Source organism: Chlamydotis macqueenii, chromosome 10 (genome assembly GCF_036417535.1).
Source record: "Chlamydotis macqueenii isolate bChlMac1 chromosome 10, bChlMac1.mat, whole genome shotgun sequence".
Lineage (NCBI taxonomy): Eukaryota > Metazoa > Chordata > Aves > Otidiformes > Otididae > Chlamydotis > Chlamydotis macqueenii.
Genome location: NC_141565.1, coordinates 3,828,771 through 3,855,976, shown reverse-complemented (window position 1 = coordinate 3,855,976; position 27,206 = coordinate 3,828,771). Strand labels below are relative to the sequence as shown.

The window sequence follows — 27,206 nt, the reverse complement described above, 5'->3', positions numbered from 1 at the left end:
TGATCTTTGGGGTAACGCTAGCGTCACTTCTAGATATTTATATTTTTTGCTATTTTGCACTTTTGTCTTGATACACAATCATTCAACACACTGATCCAAAGCTTATACCAGGAAATGCCCCCACTCTTGCTATTTGAGAGCTTGGAGGTAGACCTGGAGCAGAATGATTTCTGTAGGCTGAGATTTTAAAGCTTTCACTGGTAGTTGAACATAAGACTTGACAACTTCTGTACTTCCAGTTCCTGTGCCCCAGAACAAACGCGGTTCCTATCTTTTAGGAAAGTGTCTTTCAAAGATACTGTTCTAAAGACAGACTGACTGTGTTTGGTATTGGACTTAGTGTTCCTCTTATGTTTATGCTTTTATAACTCATGTCCAGTGTTGCTTGAGTCTTTTATTTTCGTTTTTTTTTTTTTTCTGTCTTCGTCCCTGTGCATCTGGTTTTGATTGTTACTTTCTTTTTATTTCATCTTGTCTTTCAAGCATTGCTCATGAGTCACAGGAGAACGTTGTTTTTCTCACTGTCTCTGCAACTTATGGTGCTGCTTGGATCCAAACTAATTGCTGAACTGTGTAGATGACTGGACCCCACACAGTGTGGTGTTTCTGATTTTTTTTTTTTTTTTTTTCAAGTCTACAGAGGCCGTTAAATTGTCACTTTATCTTGACGTGGATTGATACTAGGTCACACAGCAGTAATTTTGTTCACTTATCTATACTGCCATGGATATGTTGAAATCATACACTTCTAGATCCTGTTGTGGTAATGTTTTGCCCACCTTACTTTTACCCTTTGTCCATAACTGAGTTTACAATTCTTGGGTTTTTCTTTTTAAAAAATAAAAAGGGGGGGAAAGCACTTTATATGAACTTGAAAATAATTTCTTAATGTTAGTAATGAGTACTTTCATTTCCTGGAAAATTACAAATTTTCAAACCCTTAGAAAACACTTAGATAGTAGTTAACTGCAAACAGAACCACTTGATCACTTGAAATCCCTTGATACCCCAAAGGAATGTCATTGTGAACTTGAGAAGCTCTGAGGTCAAATCTTTCTCTTCAATGCAGAGTGAATCTACATGTTTGAAGAGGGCAACTTGATTTTGTGTCTCCTAGGGACTACCATGGGACGCTGAGTTTTATGTGAGACGCCCAGGGTGTTTTGAGTATTGCATTGACTGATTCAGTATCTTTTGGAAGTGGAAGTTTTATTGTATCTGCTTGGATCAGGAACATTGTAGCAAAGTGTTAATTTCTTGGAAGTTATGCCTATGGAGAGAGTAACTCGCAGTTTTGGTTACTAACTGGGCTCGAACCAGTTCTATCATCCCCTGATGACACTTTGGGAACAAGCAACGTGTGTTTTCAGTTTGTGTCGTGCTTTTTGGAAGTTAAAGCTACCTTGTGTCTTTAGGGATGCTGAAATATCCATCTCAAGTTTGTGTTTTCTCTAAGCTCTCTTTTTTTCTTTCTTTTTTTTCCCCCTGTAACAGAGTATGTAAGTGCTGCTGCCGCAGCCAAGACGATGCAGCTAAGTTTCTTTGAGGAGAAACGTAGCAGAATTTAGGGGAACGAGGTTTAATTTTGAACTTCTATGAATACAGTAGAAAGGAGTCGTGTGTTTTCGTTCAGTTATTTCTTTCAGAAAGGACTGCAGTTTCAATTTTGGCTTACAAACCCAGATCTTCTTTCTTGCAAATTGTCAACATTTTGCAACCATAAGGGTTAAAACACTGTTTGGTAGGTTATTGTCGAAAACATGTTGAATTTTTAGGCAAAACATGATATCCACCTGTAAGTGACTCTTACTGTTAGAGCTAGGTTCATCTTTAGCGATTGCTTTGTTTTGGGTGGGCAGTGCCGCTAGCAGGAAGCTCTTTGAAAGTAATCTCCTGTGCCTTTCTGATGGTCACACAAGAACTGTTCTCAAAAGTTTTATTGTTAAGGAGGGCTATTGCATCAAGCAGCATTCTTGACTCAATCACAGTTCTACTTATGTTGGAATGGTTGTCTGAGAGAAGTGGTTTTGGTAAAGTACAAATGAATGGTCGTTATGAACTGTGGGGAGGAATCGGAAGCATGATGTGGTTTGAAAGCCCATCTTTTTGCTCAGCAGTGGAACATCCGGGGAGCGCTTGGTTTGCAATAGGGCAGAATTACCACAAGTACTGGCTTGGATTTTTAGCTTGGCAGCTCCATCTAGTGTTCACCTTTCCTGAGGTTTACAGTTATATTTACAGCCGAGTTAAATATTCGGTGTTTCTCTGAGCAGTTCACTTTCTAAAGAACACTGCCTACTAACAGCATAGAAAAGAGAAGCTGTAGCTTTCTGTAGGTATTTTAGTTAACTGTTTTTAGTTTTCTGTAGGTATTTTAGTTAACTGTTTTTCGTTTTCTGTAGGTATTTTAGTTAACTGTTTTTGAAAGGCAAGTAGAACACCTTCAGTATAAATGCTGTCACTTGTCACTTGTCTGCATTAATTATGGTCTGAGATGGCAAGCATCCATTTAGGGTTTTTTTTAAGTTGCATTAAAAGTTCTGCAGTTAGACAGCTCAAATGTGTATGCTGAAAGCTGATGAAACTATATTCACAAATCAGTTTTATAAAAGACTGATCTTATGCAAATTTAAGTCCCTCTGTAAGAGGGACGCGCTCACTGTTGTGTTTTGAATTTGGGGTCGGGGTCAGGCAGCCGTGACTTGCCTATGGGTGACATTTATTACTTTAACCAGGTTGCTTTTGCATTGTGTGTGTAAGGTAAGGCACCTTTGCTGGAGTGCACAGCTCTGAAAGACTTCTGGGTTTGGTTTCTCCATGGCAGAACTTGGTGCTGCTGAGGATCTCTTAGCCTTCATCTATCTTAGAGTTTAGATTATTTGATTTTTGTAATGTTAGTGACCATTCATAGGAAATTCTGGACTTTCACTAGAGGCCCGTGGATGAATCTGAGTGAGCTGCATGTCTTCTCCACATAACAGTCTGTATTTTCTCCAGCTGTCTGATCTGCAGGATAATAATTATTCTGATGGAGATACCGTATGACTTCCATGGCAAGCCACTGCATATCATTTGGTGTTCTTGTTTCAGGCTGCTGATTGAAATGAGCGCAATAATCTACTTGCATTTTGTCTGGAAGATTAGGATTTCAAACACAGAAGGCAAGAGACTGATTTAAATACAGATCTAGATTCTCAAGCACAAAATGACAGCCTGCAGAAAAAAAAGTGTTGCCAGGATGGGATTGGTTGCTTAGCAGTGAGCTATTTATCTGAAAAGGGACCCAGAGAAGTGATCAGGATGGTTTGAGAACATAGGGTGAGTAAAGGAGTTTTTAAAGTCAGCAGTGTTTAACAATTTGGATGTGGAATTTGAGATTACCAGATTCTGCAGAAACTCTGGTTTTTGAGTTGAATTTGGCGTTATTTAAGGCTTGCCCTCTCCTGCCTTTACTTTTAAGGCAGCCAGCCTGCAGACTGAACTGCTAAGCGTGCAAGTCAGTGAGACCTGGTAAGTGCTGGTGGTCCTGCAGTATTCAGATACAGAGAAACGTGGGGTTTTGTCCATCATGTGGACACTTGATGAGTTGCTCTGTGAGGTGTATTTCTTTTCCAACTTGCGTTCATCTTAAGCATTGACTCAATTTGTAATTACAATTACTCAATTGTAATACTATGTGCTGTCTTGATTGTTTCAAGAAGACGTGAGGATCCAAATATGCTACAGGCTGTATTGAAGATTTTTATAGCAGAGTTAAAGCTTGATATGAGACTGTGATCTTGGACAGGAACTGAGTCCAGAGTGAGATGAGCTAATAAAGGAGAACATAATGTAAATTGTGGGACCATAAAACCGAGCTCATTACTTTGCATGGTTAGCTGCGCTCTCCTGTGAAAAATGCTCTTTGAGTTGCCAGGATTTACTCGGGTTGCAGGTATCTCTAACCGGCGTCTGCCTGTCTTCTGTAGCACTGGTTGCTGTAGTGGGTGCCTAAGATGATGTGGTAAGTGAGCAGTCACGTCACTACACATCTTCTCTCTAAATTATGACTGACTTCAGCCTTCTTGATAGTTCAAATTGCAAGTGGTCTTGTATTCAAGAAGTTTGAGAAAGATTAATCTGCAGTACTGATTTGTGTTTCATATAAATACTACGCGCTGTGCAGTCGGTGCATGGAAAACCAAGCTGGTAGAATCGGCTAAAGCTAAATATCAGCCAGAAATACAGTTGCAATCAATTTGTCTCTTTCCTTTTGACTTGCAAATATTGTCTTTAGTTGATGATTGATTGTTTAAAAAAAGGTGTCATTCAGAGCAGCACTCCAGCTAGAGCAGAACCCTATTTTGCCGTTGATATACTAAATTTGAAAAGCCAAGTGCTGTTCTCTGTTTCTTGTTTACTTCCAGGTGGGTTTTCAAGCAACTATATATCAAAGGACTGGTGTATAGAGGTGTTAAGGTCATGCCTTTTTCAACGGCGTGCAACACCCCACTGTCAAACTTTGAGTCCCATCAGAATTACAAGGTAAGGCAGTATATGTGTACGTTATCGGTGGCAATCGGATTTCTCTATTGTCTTCAGTTTGGATTTGGAAAGCTTTAGTAGTTTTTGCTTAGTGGTACATAAACATATTATTAAACTCCGAATTGATAGTAAAACTTTATGTAAATGAGTTAGTTTTTCTTATATTCTGCTGTATTTGTTTGGATCACTTGGATCTCAGCCTTCTTATCTGTTCTTCTTGGTTACTACTTACAGATATATGAAGTACATACTTTGTTTTATTCTGGTAGGTAACTCTCACTTCCTCTCTGGGCTCTCAAGATGAGTATTGCCCTGTGTTGGGTTTTTATGGTAGATACTTGAGAGCTGCAGCTGTTCCTGTCAGTGAAAAGAGTAAGGTCCTTGGCAGAGTCTAAATCTTTTGTGGGGGGATTAATAAGAACTGTCAAAGACTGTATGATTATAAAGCAGTAGGATAATAGCTTTTCTAAGAATCATTAATTGAGTTTGAGAAATTCCAGGAAGTGTTTTACCTAATATAAAACACGGTATACCATGTATTATAAGATGTTCCTTTAAAAATTAATGACTGGATATAGTAGGTGCTGATTCTCACTGGTAAAAAGCTTGTTTTCACATATGTGAAGGCAGAGCTTGGTGTCCCAGTTTTCCAAATTTCATGTTAGTTTGTGGACAGAGGTTGTGTTCTTTCCAATCCCCACCCAGGCATCCATATCCTTCTACTGTAAATCTTTCACTTATGTTGTTACAACAAAGCTAGCACAAATTGTGCATCTGGTCTTTTTTACATCTTGCCAAAAAAAGACCGATCTATTGGCCAAAAATAGTGCTTTTAAAACAAATGTTTAAATAGACTTGTAGGACAACGCAGTGCACAGGTACTAGAGCTTTCAGTATCACTGAGGGGTATTTGACCATACTGAAGAACAGAGGTTTTGTGATTTAAGAAAGTGAGACCTGAAAAGATATCTCTATATTTGTGACTGACAATTGAAATAATTACTCTGGTCATACTTATTAACTGCCGTTTTATATAGGCTGAGATTATTGAACTTTCTTTGGAACAAAGGTTATTTTGAGGGTTTTTGTGTGTGTTTGCCCGTGCCTGTTTTCCATAGAGCAAAGCTCTTTTCTCTTCTTGAGTCTTAATGAAATATTTAGATGCTATTTCTTACTCTAGCATCAGTTGGGGGGGCGGGGGGGGTGCTGCGCTGCTTTGCCACTTCATGCAAAAACTGGCATTTATTTGTCTGCTGGAAGGTGGTGTTTTGAAGACTGAAATGTTGAGGGTCCGTAAGATGACAGTAGGGGTTGACAATAGTCCTTTCAGACTGTAAGGCAGCTGTTCTCTTTCTCACTGTGGAAAGCAGGCTTTGGCTTCTGTTTATTGATCCTGTGGGAATCGGGACAGGAATAATGAGGAACAGTACCAAAGCAGCATGTTTGGAAACTGAGTTAGGTGTATAACATACACTTGTTAACTATGTCAGCAGCATGAATTTCATTTAACTGAAGAAGTGTTTTCTTCAGGTGAAAGCAGGCGTAACTTTGTGAACAGGTAAAACATTATACAAAGCCATTACTTGGCAGCCTGGATATTATTTTTTTATGACTTGCCGGTTGTTTTTATCTACCTTTTATCTATTTAACTTAGTGCTTCAGAAAGGAGAGTGTATACCCTACAGTGTTTAACAATTGGTAGAGACAGAACTCTAGTGACAGCTCAATCTCTGCTTGGTATTGAGCGTGGTTCAAGAGTTATGTAATATTTATGTTTTACTGTTCACTGCACCAGATGTTCACAGAAAATTCCCTCTAGAGCAACCCTTAGCTCAGACATAAATAGCTGCCTGTCCCGTGATGCTGTGAACTGTTCCGTGACGCTGGACAGAACCCAAAGAGCCTTGCACTAGACATGGTGAGGGGCTAGGACCTGTTCGTGTGTTTAGGGTCTGTGCATGTGGCACCCATTTTTGTTTGGCACTGAAAATTAGTGCTGAAAATTTCCCATTTGCAAGATCAGACTTGCTTTTTCAATCTGCTTTTCATAATATGTGAAATGTGAAGTGACTGAATTGGACTGTACTTATCTGAAAGGAAGACTTGTTTTCAGGGGATTCTTCTGACTCGTTTGAAGGCAAAGTTTTATAGAGTAGCTGACAAAGGTCTCCTTCCCTCAGATTTTTATACTCTTTAGTATTGACTTACTCTTGTTTTTAAGCACTCCAAACTTTTTTTTTCCCTTATTAACCACAGTTTTATAATAAGAGATTGCATCTTAAGTGATGGCTCTTCTTCCTACTCCCTGACTCTTGAGGAAGAGGCGGGAAAAGGCTTTGTGTAGCAGTATCTGAGAAACTGATGATTTTCTTCACAGTTGGGAGTGATAATAAACTTTTAAAATGGTATTATAAGAGCTACCTGAGGGAACTGCCACTCAATTCCTTTTGGTGTTGTGGCAGCTAATTCAAAAAAACCTCACTGCTAATCTGAACTTCTAACCCTGTGGCCTGTTGGACTGACAGTTTGCACTGGCATAATGGAGGAATGTTGTGAGTGGTGTTCCCTTCAAACTTCCCTGTGCTACCACTTCACCTTCTACCACTACAGTGTTGATCTAGGCAAGTTGCAAGATAGGCTTTGGTGCATGGCAGTAATACTTACTAGTTCTTAGATTTGCATTTCCTCGGTAATACATGCAGTAAACCTTTTTTCCTCTCTCTTTTTTTTTTTTTCCCCTTTGACTTTATCTTGTTTTTAAGGATGTTCAAGATCCTTCAGTGATTGTAAGCTTCCCACTGGATGAAGATGCAAGTGTTGCTCTTGTTGCGTGGACCACTACTCCTTGGACCTTGCCTAGTAATTTAGCCCTTTGTGTTAATCCAGAATTGCAATACGTAAAATTGAGAGGCAAGTGTTGACCAAAGGTGACATACAATGAACACTTATTTCTTCAGTGCCTGTGAATATGTAGTTATGTATTATGTGATACTGTTTTATGCTGGATTTATAGCACTTTGAGGTTGGATCAGTGTTATTTTGAAGGATGAGGCTTACTTCCTGTGTGGCTGATGATTTTCCAACTGCTGCACTCTTTATTTTGCATGCATTATGAGGACTGCTCCCTAAAAAATATTATTAAATGAAGTAAATAATAAGAGCAAATGTTTTATTTGTCGTGTTCAAGTCACACTGTATTTGAGAGACAGGGAAGTGAATGGGCGTCATTAGCTTTTTATTTTCCTCCCCCCTCCTTTCTCATGTTCATGACTCAGACTCATGAACAAGTTACTGCTATATGAATGTGTCTGCGCTCTGCGCTCGTAACCCGTGAGAGACCCAAGATGTCACATGTGAGTCTCAACATGTGTTTTATAGCACAAATGTAAGGCAAGGTATATACTTTCCTTTTTTTTTTTGTTGGCAATGGAGTATGCTATCATACGTCTTCCTTTTCACTTCAGAAAGGAATTTATTTTATCCTTGAAATGCAGTTGTCTTCAATTATATCTTCATCTACAACCCCCACTTTTTTTTTAATTTAAATTAAAAAGTAAGCAAGAACTTGGATGAAAGTACTTCTTGTATTGCTGTTTTCAGGTTCTCCCAAAACTGCTCACTTTTCTCTGACTTTTCAGTGTACATTTGGAAAAAAAAGGGGGGAAGAGATATTCAAGTTAATAATGGCATTTTATCTGGAGTACAAAAATGCCAAAGATAAAATTTACAGTTCCAACATAACCACATGAATGTAATGTGTGTCCAAGATAACGTTAAAATGAAAAGTTGCAGAGACCTTTACAGTGAGCAACATGTGTTTAGGTTTTTGTTTTAAGAGAGAACTGAATATGTTTCAGTTTTCAAAGGTTTTAGTGTAAATTGGGTCATCTCAAAAGGTGTTATTGAGTACTTTGAGAAATAGCACACCTGCCTGAGATGGTGGGTTGTTGGATTTGGATGTCTTTGGCCTACAGTCTGCTGGGGGGTAGTGACCCTGACTAAGGTAGGGGGGTAGTAGTCTGACTAAAATCTGTCATTGAAGTTAAGAGTTCAGGGTTGTTTGGGGGTGGAAAATGGATTTCCTTCATAGTGTTTCACTTCTTATTTGTATTTACCTCCTTTAAAGAGAAATTCAAGCATAAAATTGATTGGAATAGTAAAGGCAGCATAAAGTGCAATCGTTAGCCCTAATGTCAACTTAATAATACTGATTTTATGTAGTAATTGTCCATCTTCCAGGTGTTTCCCACTGTTTCTGTTACAAATGCCAAAACTTTTCAATTGCTTTTCTTTGGCACAAGGATAATAGACGACGTACGGTATTTCTGCCTCCTGAACAAAAAAAACACACTGAAAATCAGTGACCTGGGTTTCATCCTGTGCTTTCTGCTTAAACCTAACATTTGAAAAGTGTTCATTAAGTGACTGTAAGGGGAAGAAGTAGCTGGAAACCAGTGATCAATCAGCAGGATTATTCTGGGCAGCTTTATAGCTAATACGGTACCATCTTGCATAAATTGAAAGGTTTTGTAATACAAATGAGGGTATTAAATTGACTTTTATGTAACTTTTTGTTTTATTTTATGTTCTAGATAATGCCACAGGAAAGATTTACATTTTGATGGAAGCCAGGCTGATGGCACTGTACAAATCTGACAGTGAATACGAGATACTCGACAGGCAAGTCCATAAATTATTACACACTTGTTAACTTCCAGTATTTTTACAGATCAGAAGTTAAGTGTTTCAAGAAGCTAGATTCTACAGTTATCTAAAGATGGGTTTCCCTGCATGTGTGTATCTTGCAAAGATCTATAAAAGAGATTGAAATTTACCAGAACAAATTGATCCTCTTGTGTATGCAGCTACAAATAGAATAAAAGTTTCATTGGATCATTGTATTGCGGTGGGGGAAAAAAAGTGTTCCTTAGTCCTTCCTTTTCCTGTGTGTTTTCTTAGAAGGACATTACTTTAATACAAAAATCTCAAAAAACCCTGGAGATCAGAAAGTGTTCAGCATTTTGGCAAACATTATGCAGATATTTAAAGGGAAATAGGCAAAAGCAAAACCATTGTCTTTAGCAAGCAAATAAGACTATCCTATGGAAGTGCATCTGAGTTACGTAGTTAGTGGCAGTTAATGCTTTCTGAAGACTGCTTGTTCATCCTGGTTCAGTGGAAAAGTACAAATTATTTCATAAGTCAGACTGGGTATGAGATGCAGGTACTAAATTCTATAGCTCTCTTAGACAAAATATGTAGCTTGACTGCTTTTAAATCTTTTGTGTAAAACATCAACCTGTTGAAGAGGTAAAATACAGCAAGTATTTACTTGCTCCCTTTATTCAGTCCTGTGCAGTGGGTAAAAAACCCAAATGAACAAAGTTCAACAAGCAAATAAACAATTACTAATGAAACCCCAGAAAACCCACGTAACGCAAAACTATAATAAAATAAAAAAATTCAAAGAGTAGAAGATTTTTTTTGAGAACAACAACCCTTCTTCACTGGCATTAGTTATTTTTATTTTTATCTTTTTTTTTTACCAAGCAGTTCAAAGCTTTACATGTGAAAAACATTTAAAAAAGGAGGATGCATTTTATTTCAGCTAAGCAGTTGCATGTAGTCATTCAGTTAGGGGAATATAGAGCTGGAATGTTTGCATAAGATGTTATCTGCTCTGATGCCTGACACTATTACAGTTGAATAATTCTTATTTTGTATTTCTGCATTGACTTCTGCCCAATTAGCTTCATTTATCACTTTGTAGCAATTTAAGCTGGTACTCAATTTATAAAGATGGTTTTTCAGTGCTCTCATTCTTCAGGGTTGAAAAAACTTCTGATATTTTTTATTCCCTTCAGAGTCTTCGCTAAAACCATTGAATAGTGTCAGCGTTGTTACAATCTCTGCCGGGATACCGCTGGAAGTTTTCTTTCAGTTTGGTGCTGAATTAACAATGACTTTTTACTCGACGTGGTTGTGGGTCCACGTGAACATACAGACACCCGGTTAAAATACTTGGGTGCATCAGAATGACATGTCAAAGTGTTAGAAGTCTTACTAACGTTAAGACTTAAATCTATCTGCTTGCTAGCTAAGCTTGTTAGTCTGCCTAAAGAGAAGTAATTTAGGTTGGTGTGACTTATTCTTGACAAATTAATATTGTATGTTGTTTAGCACTTCACTTTTAAAAAACCTGTTCAGTCGTATATAGTTGGATCCGATTGTTATGGTAGTTTGACTGGCTTTTAGGTCCATCAGTGCTCTGTTTCTCTCTTGCAGTATAGGTACTGTGTTTCCTTCTGGTTTTCGAAAACCTCTTCAGAGTGTTTAAAAACTAAGCCTTCTACCATACCCGCTCTGTTTTCTTAAATGTTTTTGAATGCATTTCCTTTAGATTTAAAACTAACAACCAACCAACCAAACAAACCCAAAAAACCGCACAAGGTATGTGTATTAAACTTGATCTATTGTCTTTTGGTTCCAAATTCTTCTTTTAATGGAATACTACAAGTATCATTTCAGTCTTGTTGCAGTCATTCTGTATCAAGGAATGCATTGAACGTTTCAGCCTTTTTTGGTGTGGTGTTTTCGTAAGAACTTTAAAGCATTTTTTTTCTTCAAGAAAATCATACACAGGTTTCAGTTGCCGTTGCTGATGTCCCTGGCTAGTTGTATTTCCCATTTCCCCTCCCCTCACCTAATCTTGAATTTTTTTTTTTAAATTATTTTAACCTGTCTGTGTCTATAAAGCTACTAGAAATTTTTATTCGCCTCACAGAGCAGTACATTTTTCTTCTTTCTATATTACTGTTACAGTCTTCTCATGCTGACACTTTTTTGTCGTGCTCCAATTTTTATGTTGTGTAATAAATTAGTTCTCTTAAATGTGTAGTGTGAGACAATTAAAAAGTAGCTGGTAGTTGAATGGATCTTTTAAAGATTTAGATCTATGAGTATGTAAGTTCATGGAAATGAACTTTCCTATTTCTACTCTTAACTTTTTTTCTTTCTTTAGCTTGCTTTTAAATTCTCAGGCAGTTTGGCCTTTGAGAGAGAAATTCATGACACTTGTTCTATAGCAGGAGGCAGGCTGAAGTCAAGGAATGGTCATGCTGAAAATTTTCTCTATCTGAATACTCTGAATTCCCTGAGTACTCTTAGCCTTTCTCCCTCGCCTTGCCCAAACCTGACTTCTCTCCATTTTCCTCCCAGATGCAGATGGTGGGTTTTTGTGTGAGAGCAAATGGGAATATTTTTTCTTTGTTTCGCTGGTGAGGTGACTACCATCTTCATCAGAATGCTTTCTGCTGCTTTGCATGAATGGATTAGTCTTAATATATTGCCCCACCTTTGGCCGTTGGGTGACTTGTTTTAGCAGTGGCAGATAGGAAATGATTGATGAGCATTTTCCTGCCTTTGTGTGGTGTTTCAGTCTGGTTGCCAGCAGGTTGAGGGAGGGGATTCTGCCCCTCTACTCTGCTCTGGTGAGACCCCACCTGCAGCGCTGCGTCCAGCTCTGGAGCCCCCAACATAAGAAGAACATGGACCTGTTGGAGAGGGTCCAGAGGAGGCCACGAAGATGATGAGAGGGCTGGAGCACCTCTCCTGTGAGGCCAGGAGTTGGGGCTGTTCAGCCTGGAGAAGAGGAGGCTCCAGGGAGACCTGAGAGCGGCCTCCCAGTACCCAAAGGGGGCTGCAGGAAAGATGGGGAGAGACTCTTCAGCAGGGCCTGGTGTGACAGGAACAAGGGGTATTCAAAACAGAGGGAGGTAGATCTAGATCAGATATTAGGAAATTTTTTTCCACTGAGGGTTGTACATCAATCACTGCCACAGGTTGCCCAGAGAGGTGTTGGATGCCCCATCCCTGGAAACATTCCAGGCCAGGTTGGCCGGGGCTGTGAGCCACCTGATCTGGTTGGAGATGTCCCTGCTCCTTTCAGGGGGGTTGGACTGGGTGGGCTTTGAAGGTCCCTTCCAACCCAAACAATTGTATGATTTGCATATTACACACTTAATTTCTTTACCCTGTTTTACACTGTTGTCTCTTTTTGGATTCTAGGGAATAAAAAAAGAGATTTCTGATCTCTTGACAGTGAAGGATTACTATAGTAATTTTAAATGAGTCTGTTACTACTGTAACTTAGGTCATAAGAAGGCAGCACTGTATAAATTCTCAGCGTGAAGTTCTGGACTTGGATAAACAAAGTATTTCACATATCAAAACAGAAAATTGGGAATGTGGTCCACAACCCTTACTTCTCACTTGCCTTAAATAGGAGTTTAACTACAACTTTTTTTTAAAGCCAGTTCTGTGGCTTCGTGTACTGCTTCTGAGCATTCCCATATCTGTGTGGCTGAGCACTGGTATGCCTTTCTCTCATCTGATCCCGGTTAAGCACCTCAAGCATTCCAAAGGCTGTTTATAATATAAAATATAGAAACTATGCATGAAGCTGTGGCTTAAAATAGACATCTGCCCCTTTCCTACTGGGTGTTATGTATGCCAAGCTGAGGAGTTGTGCTCTTTAACTTGGCATTGAATGCTGCTTGACTTCCTTTTTGTGCAATGAAAGAGCTTTAAAGAGTTCCGCACTTTGAAGTAGTCAAATGTTTTATGGTCTGACCATTGTTTTGGAAGATATGGATCAAGAATAGAACAGGGGAAGACCACAGCTGTGTCACATTCGGAGAGGTATCCCATCTATTAAATGAAGTTGTATTTTAACTGGACTTTTTCCTGAAATGGAAGATTTAAGTGCTTTCAGGAGAGTTCCGAGCAGTGAATCCCAGCCTAATCACCATCTCTGACTATTGTCGGAAGTCTGAAGAGAGCCAGATCTACAGGCTCTGTGTCTGTCCTACGCTTCTTGTCTGGCTCGGTTGGTTCCTTTCTCAGTCCTGTCTGATCTTTCTCCGAGATGCCTGTGGAGAGCCTGGATGCCCAGTTTCAGAATAAGGAACAAGGCATCCAAGCTTTAAACACTACAGTACCCCATGTGACAATTTTCTGTGCATGTAACTTTTAGGTGATTTGGATCAGTGCTTTTTTTTAGTTCTGTTGAACATGCTGAGCTGTATGACTTTGTTATTATGAATATGAAATTGAAACTGATTTATCCAGAAGTCTTTGCCCAGCTTTACCAGAAATATTGTTACTAATACTTAATTCCTCCATTAGTTGACAATGATTGCTTGATTGAAAGGCCATGAGGTACAAGCGTACCTGTTGACTGTTAGCAGAGATACATTAAGACGTTACAGTTTTTGTCCAAATCCAAATTGCTGTAGAGATGTAGAAATGGGAAGCGAGCTATTGAGAAAACACGTTTTTCTTCACCTTATGAGGTCAAATTCTGTTAGGTGTGGGGAAAAAGGAAATAAGAAAAAATAGCTATTTTCAAGTTGCTAACTTTTGTTCATATAAATTTTTTTTTCTCAGGTTTCCTGGCATTGCTCTTAAAGGCAAGAAATATAAGCCACTCTTTGAATATTTTATTCAGGTAAGATGAACAAGTTTGGTGTTTGATACAGGATACAAAGACAAAAGTTAAAATTATTCTTGGTATTCCTTGTTTATAGTATAAAAATCTGTGTCCTAGTAAGAAACCCAATGTTGAGTACAATAACTTTATTAAAAGTAGCTTATAATCCTAGTGAAAGGTTGAAAAACAGAAGTTTGACTTTTAATGTAAATATATAGCAATAAGAGGAGATAGAGAATTTATATCTATAGAAATCTGATTAAAAGTGGCTTAAATTTTTCAAAGAGTTGAAGTGGATTACAGTAGTGCTGGACAAGCAACTGTTAACTTGTGTGAAGGGTTTGGTCACTTGTGACTACCATCTCTCTGAAGCAAGTGCTGAAGTCAGCAAGGGTTTGAACCTCTGTAGGGAGCAGGACCTGTTGTTTCTAGGGAGAGGTCAAACACATAGCTGACTCTGAAAACCGGGACTGCAGGTGTGAAGGTTTGGAATGGATAAACTTTTTGAGTTGTGCTGTGCTTGCAAGGAGCAGCATGTACTGCTTTTTTTTTCAGAATGGATGTCTTGTCTCAAGCAAGCCAAAGCTAATATTTTGTAACATATTTGGTTCAACTGTGACTGCAGTGGTGTTTTTGGTTTTGGTTTTGTTTTTTTTTTTGTTGTTTTAGGTTTTTTTTTTTTTTTTACTATTGTATGAAGGAACAGAAAATAGCTCTTTATTTTTTTTTTCTGTCTGCTTACGGAACACACTGCAAATTGTCAAATCTGTTATTGGCAATTTTTTCAATTTTTTATTCCTTGATACTTACCACCACCTTATTCTCTGGAGGAAATAAAGAAAATGTTTTACTATAAAAGCAAACTTATTTTTTTTAAATCAGAAGGCACAGTTGACATAAAAAATACGACGACGCTTCTCTGTATGGAATCCCTTTAGCTTTCTTGGTTGTATCCTCGCTTACGGAAGTGTATTGATTTGTGGTCTGTTAAGCACAGACCTGTGTGAAGATCTGTGGCTTGAAGAGTAACTGACTATGAGGCCTTCTGCAGAGGTCTTGGATTGGATCCCATTTGACACAGTTTAAATGGAGTATACTGCCTAGGCGTCTGAGCTACGGGAAGTGATTAATGTTAGGAATGTCACGTTTTCCTGTGTCACATTTTTGATGCGGTTCTTTTACTCTTGCAGGTGGCTAGTGGGTCTTTGATGTTCTTAATAATTCTGTTTTGAGATATCTGTCCATCTATGTATACATATGTATGAAAACCCTATTTTTGTGTTGTAGTGCAAAGATAAAGGTGCCTTTGCTGTGGTAGTAGACAGTTACGTGAAGGAGGAGGAAGGCACGGGTGTTGTACATCAGGCCCCCTATTTTGGTGCTGTGAGTATGAACTATCTATCTGTTGATGTTCATTTTGTTCCAACACACATTGCTTGGCTTTGCAGCTCCTGGGGACCGTCTTGTCAGGTTGACTAGGATACGAACAATCCTCCTGTTTGCTACTTAAGTATTGAAGAATACAGTGTAGCATTGTATTCTAACGAGTTCTTGCACTCGCTGGTGCCCTTTGTGTGCTAGACTGGAGATTTTAGCTGTCTCTTGATTTGCTTATTGTTATGTTATGTAAGTGAGCTCAGCATTATATCTTCTGAGGGTCATTGATCTTAGCTTTTCTCAGTCTAAATTTACAGCTTTGAGAAGAAATGTGTTGCACTGCTTGTCAAAACTGCCTTTACTCAGTGATAATTTTGGATGGTAATGGCAGTTCTGCTCAACACACCCTTCAGCATTTCAATTTCGGTACTCATTGGGCTTTTAGGGTATGAAACAATGCTTTGACTGCTTTGGTACTGAGACTTTATGCCTCAGTGTAAAAGGATTTTGTTGCACTCTGTTCCTTTTTCTGTCTTTATTGTCCTTTCCCTTAGTCTATTCTTCTGAAGGTTAAGAGTGAGAATTTTTCATGGATTTAATCATTTGGTTTTTTGGACACATGGATTAAATGCCGTAGTTTAGACTCATTGTCCTTTTTGCATACTGTCCTGTCTCCTGCCATTATCCAAAGATCCCCTGAAAAGACTTGCAGTAGAGCTGCCAGTGCCCAGCAATTAGCAATCCCTGGACCACAAGCTCTATCGTAATTTCCAGAAACTGTTGGCAGTAGTAACAGACCTCTTTGTATTCATGTGAAATATCCCATCCTTTTTTGTCTTTTTTCTGCATTTTTTTTTTTTTTTTTTGTGGCGGTGTTTCCCTTGGCAAGATGAACATTGATACGAAAAGATGTCCCAGCTTTATACAGCTGTGAATAAAGACAATCAGACTGGACTGTATGTTATTAGTTAATAAAGAAAGGAATGGTGACTGGTAAAGAGTCTTAAAGATTCTGAAGCCTATGACACTACTTGCACCTCAAATATTCCCCTTTAGCTAAATCTTGCAAGGGCTTGACTGAGGAGTGAGGGAGCAGAATTGATTTTGAGGCAGGAGCTCTCCCTGTAGGGATGGAGTAAAGGAAAGGAATACGCTGCTGACAGAGAGTGAACTGTGGAAGAAACTTTCCCTTGCCTTCTGTATTGTGTATTTGCACAATACAGTGTAGTTGTTGGAAAGCCTGACTGGCCAGTTAGAGCAAGGATTATCCGCCCTCTTTTATTTGATTCTGTTATAAGCCCACAGAGATTTGTGTAAACACAGAGGAAAAAGAATTTTTTTTGTCTCTGTCTCCTGGGAAGCCAGCAGTTATCTTTAAAAGCATTTTTTTAAAAAAACCATGAGAGTATGAGTTAAATGCCTTGCAAAGAAAAAAATGCATAAAGTATTTATGTGAGGAAAAAGTACGTTAATATCGCAAACAAAGCTTTGCAGTCATTAGCTAAGGAGCAGCTTGACTTCATGATGCATAGACCTGAGGCAACTGGATATGCTACCTTTAGAAGGAAATTGCATAGTATATGTTGCACTTAATGCTGATACCTTTTTCTTTTGAGATGCATGTAGTTCGCCTTTGACAGCCCACTGATTATTTTGTTCGTAAAGGCTCACAGAGGATTCTGGTTTAGGTTCAGAAATTTGTTATTGTACAGTGCTTTTTACAGAATACTAAGTGTTACATGTGTTGGCTTTAGGTGTTTGCCCTTAAATAGTCAAGCTTAGGTGAAAGAAGGGAGACAACTCATGATTGTAGGCAGGACTGTCTTCCTAATTAATTGGCTTCTCTGCAAATTCCTTTACTGTTGTGTTGAATGTGAATAGGAAGGAGGAAAGGGGTAAGTGGATCAGGAGGCAGGGGTCAGAGGAGAAGAAAGAGCACAGTCCTTCACAGAAAGTGTCCTGTCTTGTCTATATCCCTTCCCCTCTATGTAAGTAAATGCCTTTGATAAATAGAGATAAAAGGTAAGGTTGGTTTTGTTTTTTTGGTTGTTTTTTGTTTTATTCTACTTACTGGTACATATTCTGTATTGCTGATAGCTTAGAAATGTATCCTTCTCCAACAAAATCTAAAGTAAAAATTGACTCTCATTTAGTTCCAAGATCTGTAGTTTCGTTATCCTGTGTGTTGCTTTTGCCAAATACAAGCTGCCACTTAATATCAGAACACTCTGTTAGCTCAAAAGAAATAAAAATTAAAGCTCACAGAACAAGACATACGTGTATTAAAAACTCTGTAAACGCATTGTACCTCCAGCTGCTCAGGTATTTCATATGTAGATGAAACAGTCAACTTCAAAAGCTTTAGCATTTTAATTTGCATACACGGCCTGTACTTCTAGTGCCTGCTCGGACGGAGTCACAGAAGTTTCATAGGTATGGTACTGATGTACTTTCTTTTCAATAAATTGCAAAAGTGTACTTGATTTTTGTTAAGAGGTGCTGAAGGTGAACCTTTTGACTTCATGTTTCTGAGTTTGTTTAATTTTGGGTAGAAAAGCTTTTCGTTCTCATCAGTGATCTGTTTAATACCTTCTGCTTCATTCATTTTGTGTATGTGTTTTAACTTTTATTTGTAATCTTCTGAGAGATCTAATTGTGGCAGGGGTACGAAAGTGAACACCGACTTCTCTCCTGGAAAGAATTGACATTTGTCTTAGCTTTCAAGACCTTAGCGTTTGTGGATTTCTGTGTGTGCCTGAATGTATTCTTGGGTTGTGGCTACTGAAGCAAATTGTCATTAAATCAAATGGCAGGTCAGTCTGGAAAGCTTTTACATTCAAGTTTGAGTTCTTCAAAAGAAAGGAACTAGCTGTAGAAAACCAAAATAGCAAAGCCCTTTATATATCATAGGCTGCGTCAGTGATGCAAATCAAACTGAACCCCCTCTTGACCTAGGTCCCGCCAAGTGGAAGGTTTGTTGTTATATTTTAGCAGGGTAGTCTTTGTAGTCTTTGCTGGCTGCTTCTTCAAAGCCTTTTACAATTTACTGCCGAGTCAGATTGACGTTAGTTCTGTTGCCTGGCCTACATTTTAAACACTGCTGTCTGCTGTATCTCAGCAATAAGAGCTGATGAGAGGTCAGCTGAGAATGAGCTTATCTCAGTTAATCTATTGACTGGAGGAGCTGGTTGACAAAGTGGAGGCTGAATAGTTGTGGTGGCTCTCTGCAGCCGCTGGAGTGCGGAAAGAGACTATGGCCTAGAGTAAATGAGTGCTGTAGCTGAAGCGGCTTTTGGTTTCTACACGTTATGCCTTCGTACATGAAGTAGCCAACTTCACTATCACTATGGAGGAGTTTCATCATGGTAAAATATATCATGGATCAGCAGGCAACATCTACCAGATCTGGGTTGAGGGAACTGGTAACTACAGGGACTAGTGGGTAGGGCTGGACGTACAGGATGAGGACCACAGAAGGGATCTGGACCCTGCTCTGTTGCTACACAGTTGGCTTGCCTGTGTTGGTTGTATCTTGGAAAGGAGAGTTCAGCTAGCTGTGGAGTGCTTGCTCATGTAATGCTTATTTACACACTTGCTTCTGACATGGTCTCCTTGATGAAGGTGGACAGATTGCTTTGCGATGCAACTGCTATGAAATAGCTCTGCGTTTTACAAAAGGTAAATGAGCTCTAAGCATAGAGGAGGCTGTCAGTTCAGCTGCCGTTTTTGGTGGGCAGGGTCACTGCAGGTTGTTTCACACTACGCAACTTCAGGTTTTGTTCCTGAAGTCTGTGGTTTCCCCTGTTGTGTCAGAGCAGCCATACAGGAACCTCCAAGACTCCAAAAGGCAACCTGACTTGTTACAGGCTTAGACAGGGCCTTTTTCTGTGAGGGAACTGAGGCAATTCTGTGCGTGTGCTGAGAGTGACTGATCTGCAGTTGTTCTCTTCTCCCTTCCCCTCCCGCTCCCAATAATGTTCTCTTGCAATGGGGCAAGGAACTGGGGAGTCTGGAGTGATAATTGGTTAAGGTATGGCCTTAATTTGACTTCAGACTTAAAATTAATATCTAAACTTTTCTAGTCTCCTAATAATTTTGTTTTAATCTTTTTTTGAGATACCACTGTTGTTTAGTTATGTTCATATGTGAAGTGACCCTCTTTTTCTTAAATTTTTTTTTTTTCCCCTTACTGTTGCTGGAAATTAAAAATTTAAACAGAGACTGGCCAGGAAAATAAACTGTGGGGTTGTTGATGTGGTTGTTGGTCAGTAGCATTGCCTGTGGGCCAGGAAAATTGAGAAACACTGATTTAAAGGCTGTGGGTCATTAAGGCATTCGAAAAATGGGGTTTCTTATCTGGAGGTGCAGAACTAGATTGATTAAAACAATCTGGCTTCTGAAAAACGCTATGCAGGCTTGTGTGCTAGACAAACACGCGTCTCTGGCTGGTACAAGAGCGTGACATAGAGGTTCCCAGTTCCTTTGCTATGCAATAGTAGCCTGAAGCTGTTGGCTAGGTTTGCCTGTACAAACATAAAATACTTGTGTCTATGCATGCACGTATATGTATATGCACAGAAGCATGCACGTATCCCCTCTGCTAGGTGAGAGAAAACACACATATTCTGAAGAAATCATAATTTCTGTGATGAATAGAATTACGGTCCTGTAAAATCCAGCTTTTCCTATGCAGATTTGGGATTACTGAAGGATGAGTGTTTTGCTGTTCTTGCCCAGTCATCACATTTTCTATTTAATGTCTGATATTTAATTTCTTTTTCCAGAGGTTGATATTTTCACCAGTATTTTGTGTTTCTATAACTTGGCACTTGTCTCTTTTTAGGATGATTATAGAGTCTGCATGGATTTTAATATTATTCAGAAAGATTCTGTGCCTGTTTGTCCTGTTGATGCGTCGGGATGTTTCACAGCAGAAGTGACTGACTTTGCGGGACAGTATGTGAAGGTTAGTGGTCTTGGAGAAAGTAAATTGCTACTGTTTTATTCAAGATAAATTTTACATACAGTAGAAATGTTCTTCTCTTTCCCTGAGTGGCTTTCTATTCAATGTATCTTTGGTATCTGGAAAAGGCAAAATTGGTTTTAACATTTGCAACAATGTTGCAATTGTTTATGACTATCTGAAAAAGAAAGAATTTTAAGCCTAAGTAATATCGTGTATCTAGGAGTGAAAGGGGAGAGGAGAATTTCCTGTTTGTATCTGCTGCAGAGAGAGTCTCACTTTGCCCTGTTTGCTATGGAAATGTTACGTATGCGGTCTCCAGGCAAGTGCACAGAGTCCCCCTTTACCTGTGGGTGACTTCTGAACTCACAGATGTCATCACGAAGTTCACGCCAGCCAGTTAACAGTGGTGGAACATGACTTGTTAGAGGAGAGAAATGCAGTCGTTTTCCCCGCTTGTGGAACATATTGCAATGTGAATGTACTTGCCAATAGATGCAACGGAATCCACGTGAAAGGAACCCACAGGAACCCCAGATTGTAGCGATGCAAATCCGTAGAAAGGAGTGCCTCTTTAATTCTATGTGCTAAGAAGACAAATTGGTTTTAGTCTGTTTTCCTGCTGATACAGTTTGATAGTAAAGCATGTTCCTGTGAACACAACTTGCTTGAAAAAGACTTTAAAATCTTGTATTGTGTTTGAACTCAAGCAGCTGTCATTGCTTCCTGCTGTACAGTAAGGCAAATAAGAGCACACTGGAGGCTGCATGTTTATCTTCTTGCTGGTAGGAATTTGATCTTAAGGCTCTTGGAAAATATTCTTAGCTTATGAATATTGCTGTATCATAAATCTTTGTACTTTTTTTCCTTTCTTGATGTCGTGTTGACACTTGTTTGTTCAGTAGATTGTCTTCAGTTATTAAAGTCCAACTTTGACTTCCAGGTTAGAACGTAAATCCTGTTTAGTTAGTAAGGTATTGTAAAAGATACTTCAACTTCTCTAACTGTAGTTGCGTTAGAGGAATGTGCTGTAGTGAAGTCTAAATGTTAGGTCAGAGGCACTATGTGGCTTCCTACCACAAAATCAGAAGACACAGTAAAATATTTAAGATATTAAATAATACAAGTTCTGTCTTGTATTAGTAGTACAGAAAATTTGAATTTTGTACACATTTGTGTATATGTGGAAACAAAGTTAAGGGCAAAAAGAGGCTGATGCTGTATACCAGGATTTGTAGAGCAAATAACTTTTCCAAATTTAGTGTTTTACAGTGCCTCTACAGTAAATGCATAAATTCTATAGAAGCTTTTTGGATTTTTTTTTTTGTGTGTGTGTGTAAATATTGGATTATTTGTAGGAGTTTTCTTAATTTGGATACTGGAGATAAATCTTGTAGTAGCTTACTGAAATAGTGAAATTTGTATTCCAAGGAAAATTTTTTGTTCTGTCTTTTTAGGATGCAGATAAGAACATCATTAAATTACTGAAAGAGAAAGGCAGACTGGTTCACAGCAGTAGTTTTAAGCACAGCTATCCTTTCTGCTGGAGGTAAGGAGAAAAGTGCTTTAAGATTGAGGGTTCTGAGTAGTTCTTCAGGTTTGTCTCATTTTTCCTTTCCCTTGACCACCGTGACCAATTTAATTTTTTTAACAAGACTAAAAGTAACAGGAATCAAGAATACTGAACTAGGGGAGCTCCAGTTTTGCTTTAGTAAATCAGGTAAACTATTTTTTTTTTTTTTTTTTTTTTTTTTTTTTTTTTGCCATAAACCTGAGGAGTTTAAGTGTAGTTCTGGAAATTTTTTCTATTGTGATTCTATAGGTGTGTTTCTGTCACTGGACTCTTTTCTTTCTTCGGTGTTGCATGTAGCACTGCTAACTACCTTTTGAAGATAGCTGCAATAAGTCTAGAAAAAGCTTATTTTCCAAACAGATAAGTACTGACTGGTAGAAAAGGATGTTTTGGTACCCTTTGAATTGTATCCAAACAAGTACATTGCAGAACATCTTTAAGTGTTTGTCTTCAAACTTTCCATGTCCTGGCTATATTATGGCTGCTATCATAGTTACTTCTGTTTAACCTTGTACAATGACTTCTCTCTTTGGAGTCTGCTAGAGCCCAGCTGCTTGTAATGTGGAAACATCTGTATCGTTGATTAAAGTCAAAGGTAGCATTTCTCCACTGCAGTGGATAGGAGGTGGAGTACTTAAATAGATTTTTCTGCTCAGTCATTCCTGAATGGAGTTCAGAAACAATGGTCAAGTCTCTTACCAGAAGTAGCAGTTGACGTGTTTATAATATCTGTGGGGACTTCTTAGAAATGTTTGGTTTTGTCAACTAGAAATTCAAGATTAGCTCTGGAATGTCAGGTGGGTGACTCAGCACAGTGACCTGTCAAGAATCTTCCTTCTCAGATTGGGAATTCTGCAGAGGTTGAAGGAGGACTCCATGTGCAAGTCAGTATCGTAAACTAAAGAAAAGTTTTGGTTATGAGAAACGTAGACATGAAGGACCTTGTGTTAAGGTCCTCTCTGGTTTTAAATGTAAGCAATTGCTATTGCAAAATTGAGGGGGAAAAAAAACCACTGAACACTGTCAAATTTAAGAAAAGAAACTTCAGTAGTCTTTTAGTAGGAATATTGTATTAAACTGTTTTATTACAAGTAAAGACACACTTCAAAAAATAAATTAGATAATTTCATATCTGAAATGACTTGAACATTTGAAGCCATATCTGATGCATAGAGCACCTATACTGAAATAACTGCGATAACAGCAGCTTTTTTCCTCTGTCTAGCTTTAATGGTGCTAGGTGAAGTCTTCTAGCAGTGTGCGTTTGTCTTTGATCTATAGCAAGAATAACTTTTGCTTGCTCTTGAACAGCAGGGTTGGTTTGTTTCTAACAGCTACCTTGAGGAACAAGGGGAATTACTCTTCAAGTGTTATTCCTTGATGATTTGGGACAGTTTTTGAAAAATGGCAGCCCTAAAATAAGCAACGCTTGTTTTTGTTGTTCTTGGGGTTTTTTGTTTGTTTTTGGGGTTTTTTTTTTCTTTTTTTTTTTTTTTGTTGTTGTTCTTATGTAGCAATTCAAATGTACAGTCATGGCCGCCTGATACAAACCAGTAATATAGAAATGCTGATTCTGTAGAACATACTTAATCCTGCCACTCTGTTGACATTTTTGTTGATTGATGATAAGTTGCAGGCGGCACCCAGCAGCCAATTATCTGGTGGGAAGAAAAGAATAATGGATTCTAGTTGAAAAGCTCGTTTCACTGCCATCAGAAATCAAACTGTAATTGGAATATGCTAAAAGTAGAAAAGTAGTTCTTAACTTTGAACATAGTTATAAGTTATTTTGATTAATGTAAGAAAACTTACATCAGACTCTTCTACTTAATGTGCTATTGTTCATACTTTTCCCTGAAACCAGACACTTGTTGAATCCTCAGTATGTTGGGATATTTTCCCTCTTTTTACGTATCATCAAATTAGAGTCCTTCTCTTCATTTTCTTGTTATTGTGATACGTAGTAATTTTCTGTCAATTAAACTTCAAAATCTGAGCGAGGCAAACAGGAACAACTTGGTAAGTACACAGTAGGTAGTTCTCAGTTAGCGTTCCCCTTCACTGGAATTGCTGAGGAGTTAAGCAATTTTTTTTAACAGATGCTTTGTGTCTGAAGCTACTTTTGCACTAAAGCTTGTCTTCCGTCAGCCCCATCTATCAGCTGCTTACTCCTAGTAGAGGCTGGGTACCAGTTTATTGTCCCAGCATTCTTTTTGCAATGTGTTACGAGTACGTGAGAAACTGTTGTTATCAGGTTCTATTTTTCTTGTTGCCAGTAGCTCAAGATCTTCTGTGTGATGGCAAGTCATCATTCTTCAGCACGTCTAAAACAAGATGCTCAGTGAAACTAAAATACTTCTGAAGTACCTTGTAGCTTGCAGAATAGAATCACAGAATGGTTTGGGTTGGAAGGGACCCTCAAGGGTCATCTAGTCCAACCCCCCTTCCAGGAGCAGGGACATCTCCAACCAGATCAGGTTGCTCAGAGCCTCATCCAACCTGGCCTGGAATGTTTCCAGGGATGGGGCATCCACCACCTCTCTGGGCAACCTGTTCCAGTGTTCTATAACTCGCATCATAAAAAATTTTTTCCTAATTTCCAATCTAAATCTAACCCCCTCTATTTTAAACCCATTACCTCTCATCCTATCGCAACAGGCCCTACTAAACAGCCTCTCCCCATCTTTCCTGTAGGCCCCCTTGAAGCACTGGAAGACCGCTATCAGGTCTCCCCGGAGCCTCCTCTTCTCCAGGCTGAACAGCCCCAACTCTCTCAGCCTGGCCTCATAAGAGAGGTGCTCCAGCCCTCTGATCATCTTCGTGGCCTCCTCTGGACCTTCTCCAACTGGTCCATGTCATTCTGATGTTGGGGGCTCCAGAACTGGACACAGTACTGCAGGTGGGGTCTCACCAGGGCAGAGCAGAGGGGGAGAATCCCCTCCCTCGACCTGCTGGCCACGCTCCTCTTGATGCAGCCCAGGATGCGGTTGGCCTTCTGGGCCGCAAGGGTGCATTGGTGGCTCATGTTGAGCTTCTCGTCCACCAGCACTCCCAAGTCCTTCTCCTCAGGGCTGCTCTCCATCCATTCCCCGCCCAGCCTGTGTTTGTGCCTGGATCTACCTCCCTCTCTTTTGAAACCATTATCCCTCGTCCTGTCACAGCAGGCCCTGCTGAAGAGTCTCTCCCCATCTTTCCTGCAGCCCCCTTTAGGCACTGGAAGGCCGCTCTCAGGTCTCCCTGGAGCCTCCTCTTCTCCAGGCTGAACAGCCCCAACTCTCTCAGCAGAGCTGCTCCAGCCCTCTCAGCATCTTCATGGCCTCCTCTGGACCCTCTCCAGCTGGTCCAATACTTTCTTTTTTAGTGTGATCTTGCTGCTGTTTGAGGAGTTAACTGAAATGTTCCCTTTTTTTTTAGGTGTTAGGACTTAAATTTGAGAAGCAGAACTTCCTAGCTTAGTACATTTGCATTTAGTAGCTAGAACACCACTGCGTTGTTCTTGCTTTGAGCTCTTACCGTCTCCTATAAGGTTACAGACACTTTAAACTCTGAAAAGGTACAGATTGAAATGTGTCTCTTATAGTTAAAAGAAAATATCCTCTGAAATACAGTATTAAGAGAAGTGGTGTATTTTTTTTTTTTATTACTGGGCTTTATGTAATGTGAGTGCAGTGCGGTTTTTCCGATTTGAAAAACAACCTGTTCTGTAGGTTTAGATCACAATCTCCAGTAGTTTGTGCATTTCAAACGGGTCCTTGCTATGGAGGTAAGTAAAATGAATTAAACTTTTAGGACGGATTGTTTACAGTAATGACTGCACGTAGGAGATAATGGTAGTTTCTTGGGGTCTTTGCTTGCAAATTATTGTTGAGCAAGTGTACGGCCACGTTCTGAGGCCAAGTGACTTAAACAGAAGGAATACTTTAAGAAATGTGTCATGGTGTGGATTGATACTACGCGAGAAAGAGCTTCTTGTCCCAGTGTTGTTGAAGCTACTCTGTACCCACACACAGAATCTGTCCCTTAGGGCTCAGTCTCCCTTTTCAAGTTGGAATAATGGCATGTGAAGGATTAGGAATGTCTGAACTCTCCTATAGTGACTTTTACCTGCTGTTTGATTACCACATCCTTTAGAAGCATGCATGCCACTTGAACAATCTCTCAAGACCTTAAGCAGTTGGAACTGCTTATTATTGTGGAACAGACAAATCAGAGACCAGGTTGAGACGCAGTGTAGTCAGATGCTTAGAGATACTAATTTTACTAGGTAATCTAGGGAACTCTCCGGTCTGTACGCTCTGCCCTGTTGCGTTCCTGTTTCTGGGCAATCTCAAGTTCTGAGTCTGCTCCCACCCTGTGTGGCTTTCGTATGACTTTCCTTGAATGTTGAAGTAAGGAATCTATTGAGATAGCTTTATAACTTCTTACTTTTGTGTGTTTATCTGTACCTCTTTCCTTCCTACTCCTCCTGGAATGGGACACTCTTCTAGTTAACACAGGGTAGTGTTACTTCATCTTTAGGGTTTATTATTATTCTTTTAAATATAGATAATAAAAAGAATAGCATAATGCTTTCTGATACAGAATGAGCTAATATGGAAGACTTAAATATGACTCAATTTAATACTTCCTGAAGTTTATATTATTGTACTATGTAGGACCATAGATTTCAAATTCAAGTATTGTTTGAAAATTCTCATGATTTTTCTTGTTATAGAAATTACTTAAATTGTTGGATTTGAAGGCTTTTAATTTTTTTTTTCTTTTAGGATTTGATTTTAAAATAGTAGCTCATGTAAGTGTAACAGTTTGTGTAATTTTGAAAAAAAAAAAAAAAAAAACCAAAACAAAACCCAACCTTTGTAACAGTGATAATATTTAATTTCAGGAACAACAATTAATTCAGTCTGTGGAAAGGGGACTGTCATGTACAAAAGTACATTTAAGAGAGCATTTGATAAATAATGTAGCACTGAAAATATTCTTGTTTGTCTTGCTCCCTTCCTCATCACCTTCCCTCTACAGATCAGATACTCCATTGATATACAAAGCTGTGCCAAGCTGGTTTGTAAGAGTGGAGCACATGGTGGAGAAGCTACTGGAGAATAACGCCCAATGCTACTGGTAATGTCTCCTGCATATATTTTTTTATTTGCCAGCCGTTGAGTGTGGGGGAATGTGTGTGTGCCAAACTGTACAAAGCTCTGTTTCACTGTTCGTGTGCTAACTTAGCGTCACATTTCTGTTCTGTCTTTCTGAGCCAATGTTACTGGGATGGGACT

General features: G+C 39.1%; 1 protein-coding gene and 1 long non-coding RNA gene across 2 annotated transcripts in view; one reads left to right on the top strand and one right to left on the bottom strand.

Annotated features, from left to right (window-relative positions):
- IARS1 (isoleucyl-tRNA synthetase 1) overlaps window positions 1-27,206 on the top strand; it is a 110,778-nt gene that overhangs the window by 14,264 nt on the left and 69,308 nt on the right. The window contains exons 6-13 of the mRNA XM_086755766.1: window positions 4,407-4,524; window positions 7,287-7,434; window positions 9,117-9,204; window positions 13,972-14,032; window positions 15,302-15,397; window positions 20,235-20,357; window positions 21,812-21,903; window positions 26,950-27,048. Of these exons, the coding sequence (XP_086611892.1) occupies window positions 4,407-4,524; window positions 7,287-7,434; window positions 9,117-9,204; window positions 13,972-14,032; window positions 15,302-15,397; window positions 20,235-20,357; window positions 21,812-21,903; window positions 26,950-27,048 (825 nt within the window). The remainder of the gene's footprint in view (window positions 1-4,406; window positions 4,525-7,286; window positions 7,435-9,116; window positions 9,205-13,971; window positions 14,033-15,301; window positions 15,398-20,234; window positions 20,358-21,811; window positions 21,904-26,949; window positions 27,049-27,206) is intronic.
- The window catches only part of LOC147599458 (uncharacterized), a 352,989-nt gene that overhangs the window by 318,587 nt on the left and 7,196 nt on the right, over window positions 1-27,206 (bottom strand). The window lies entirely within an intron of this gene.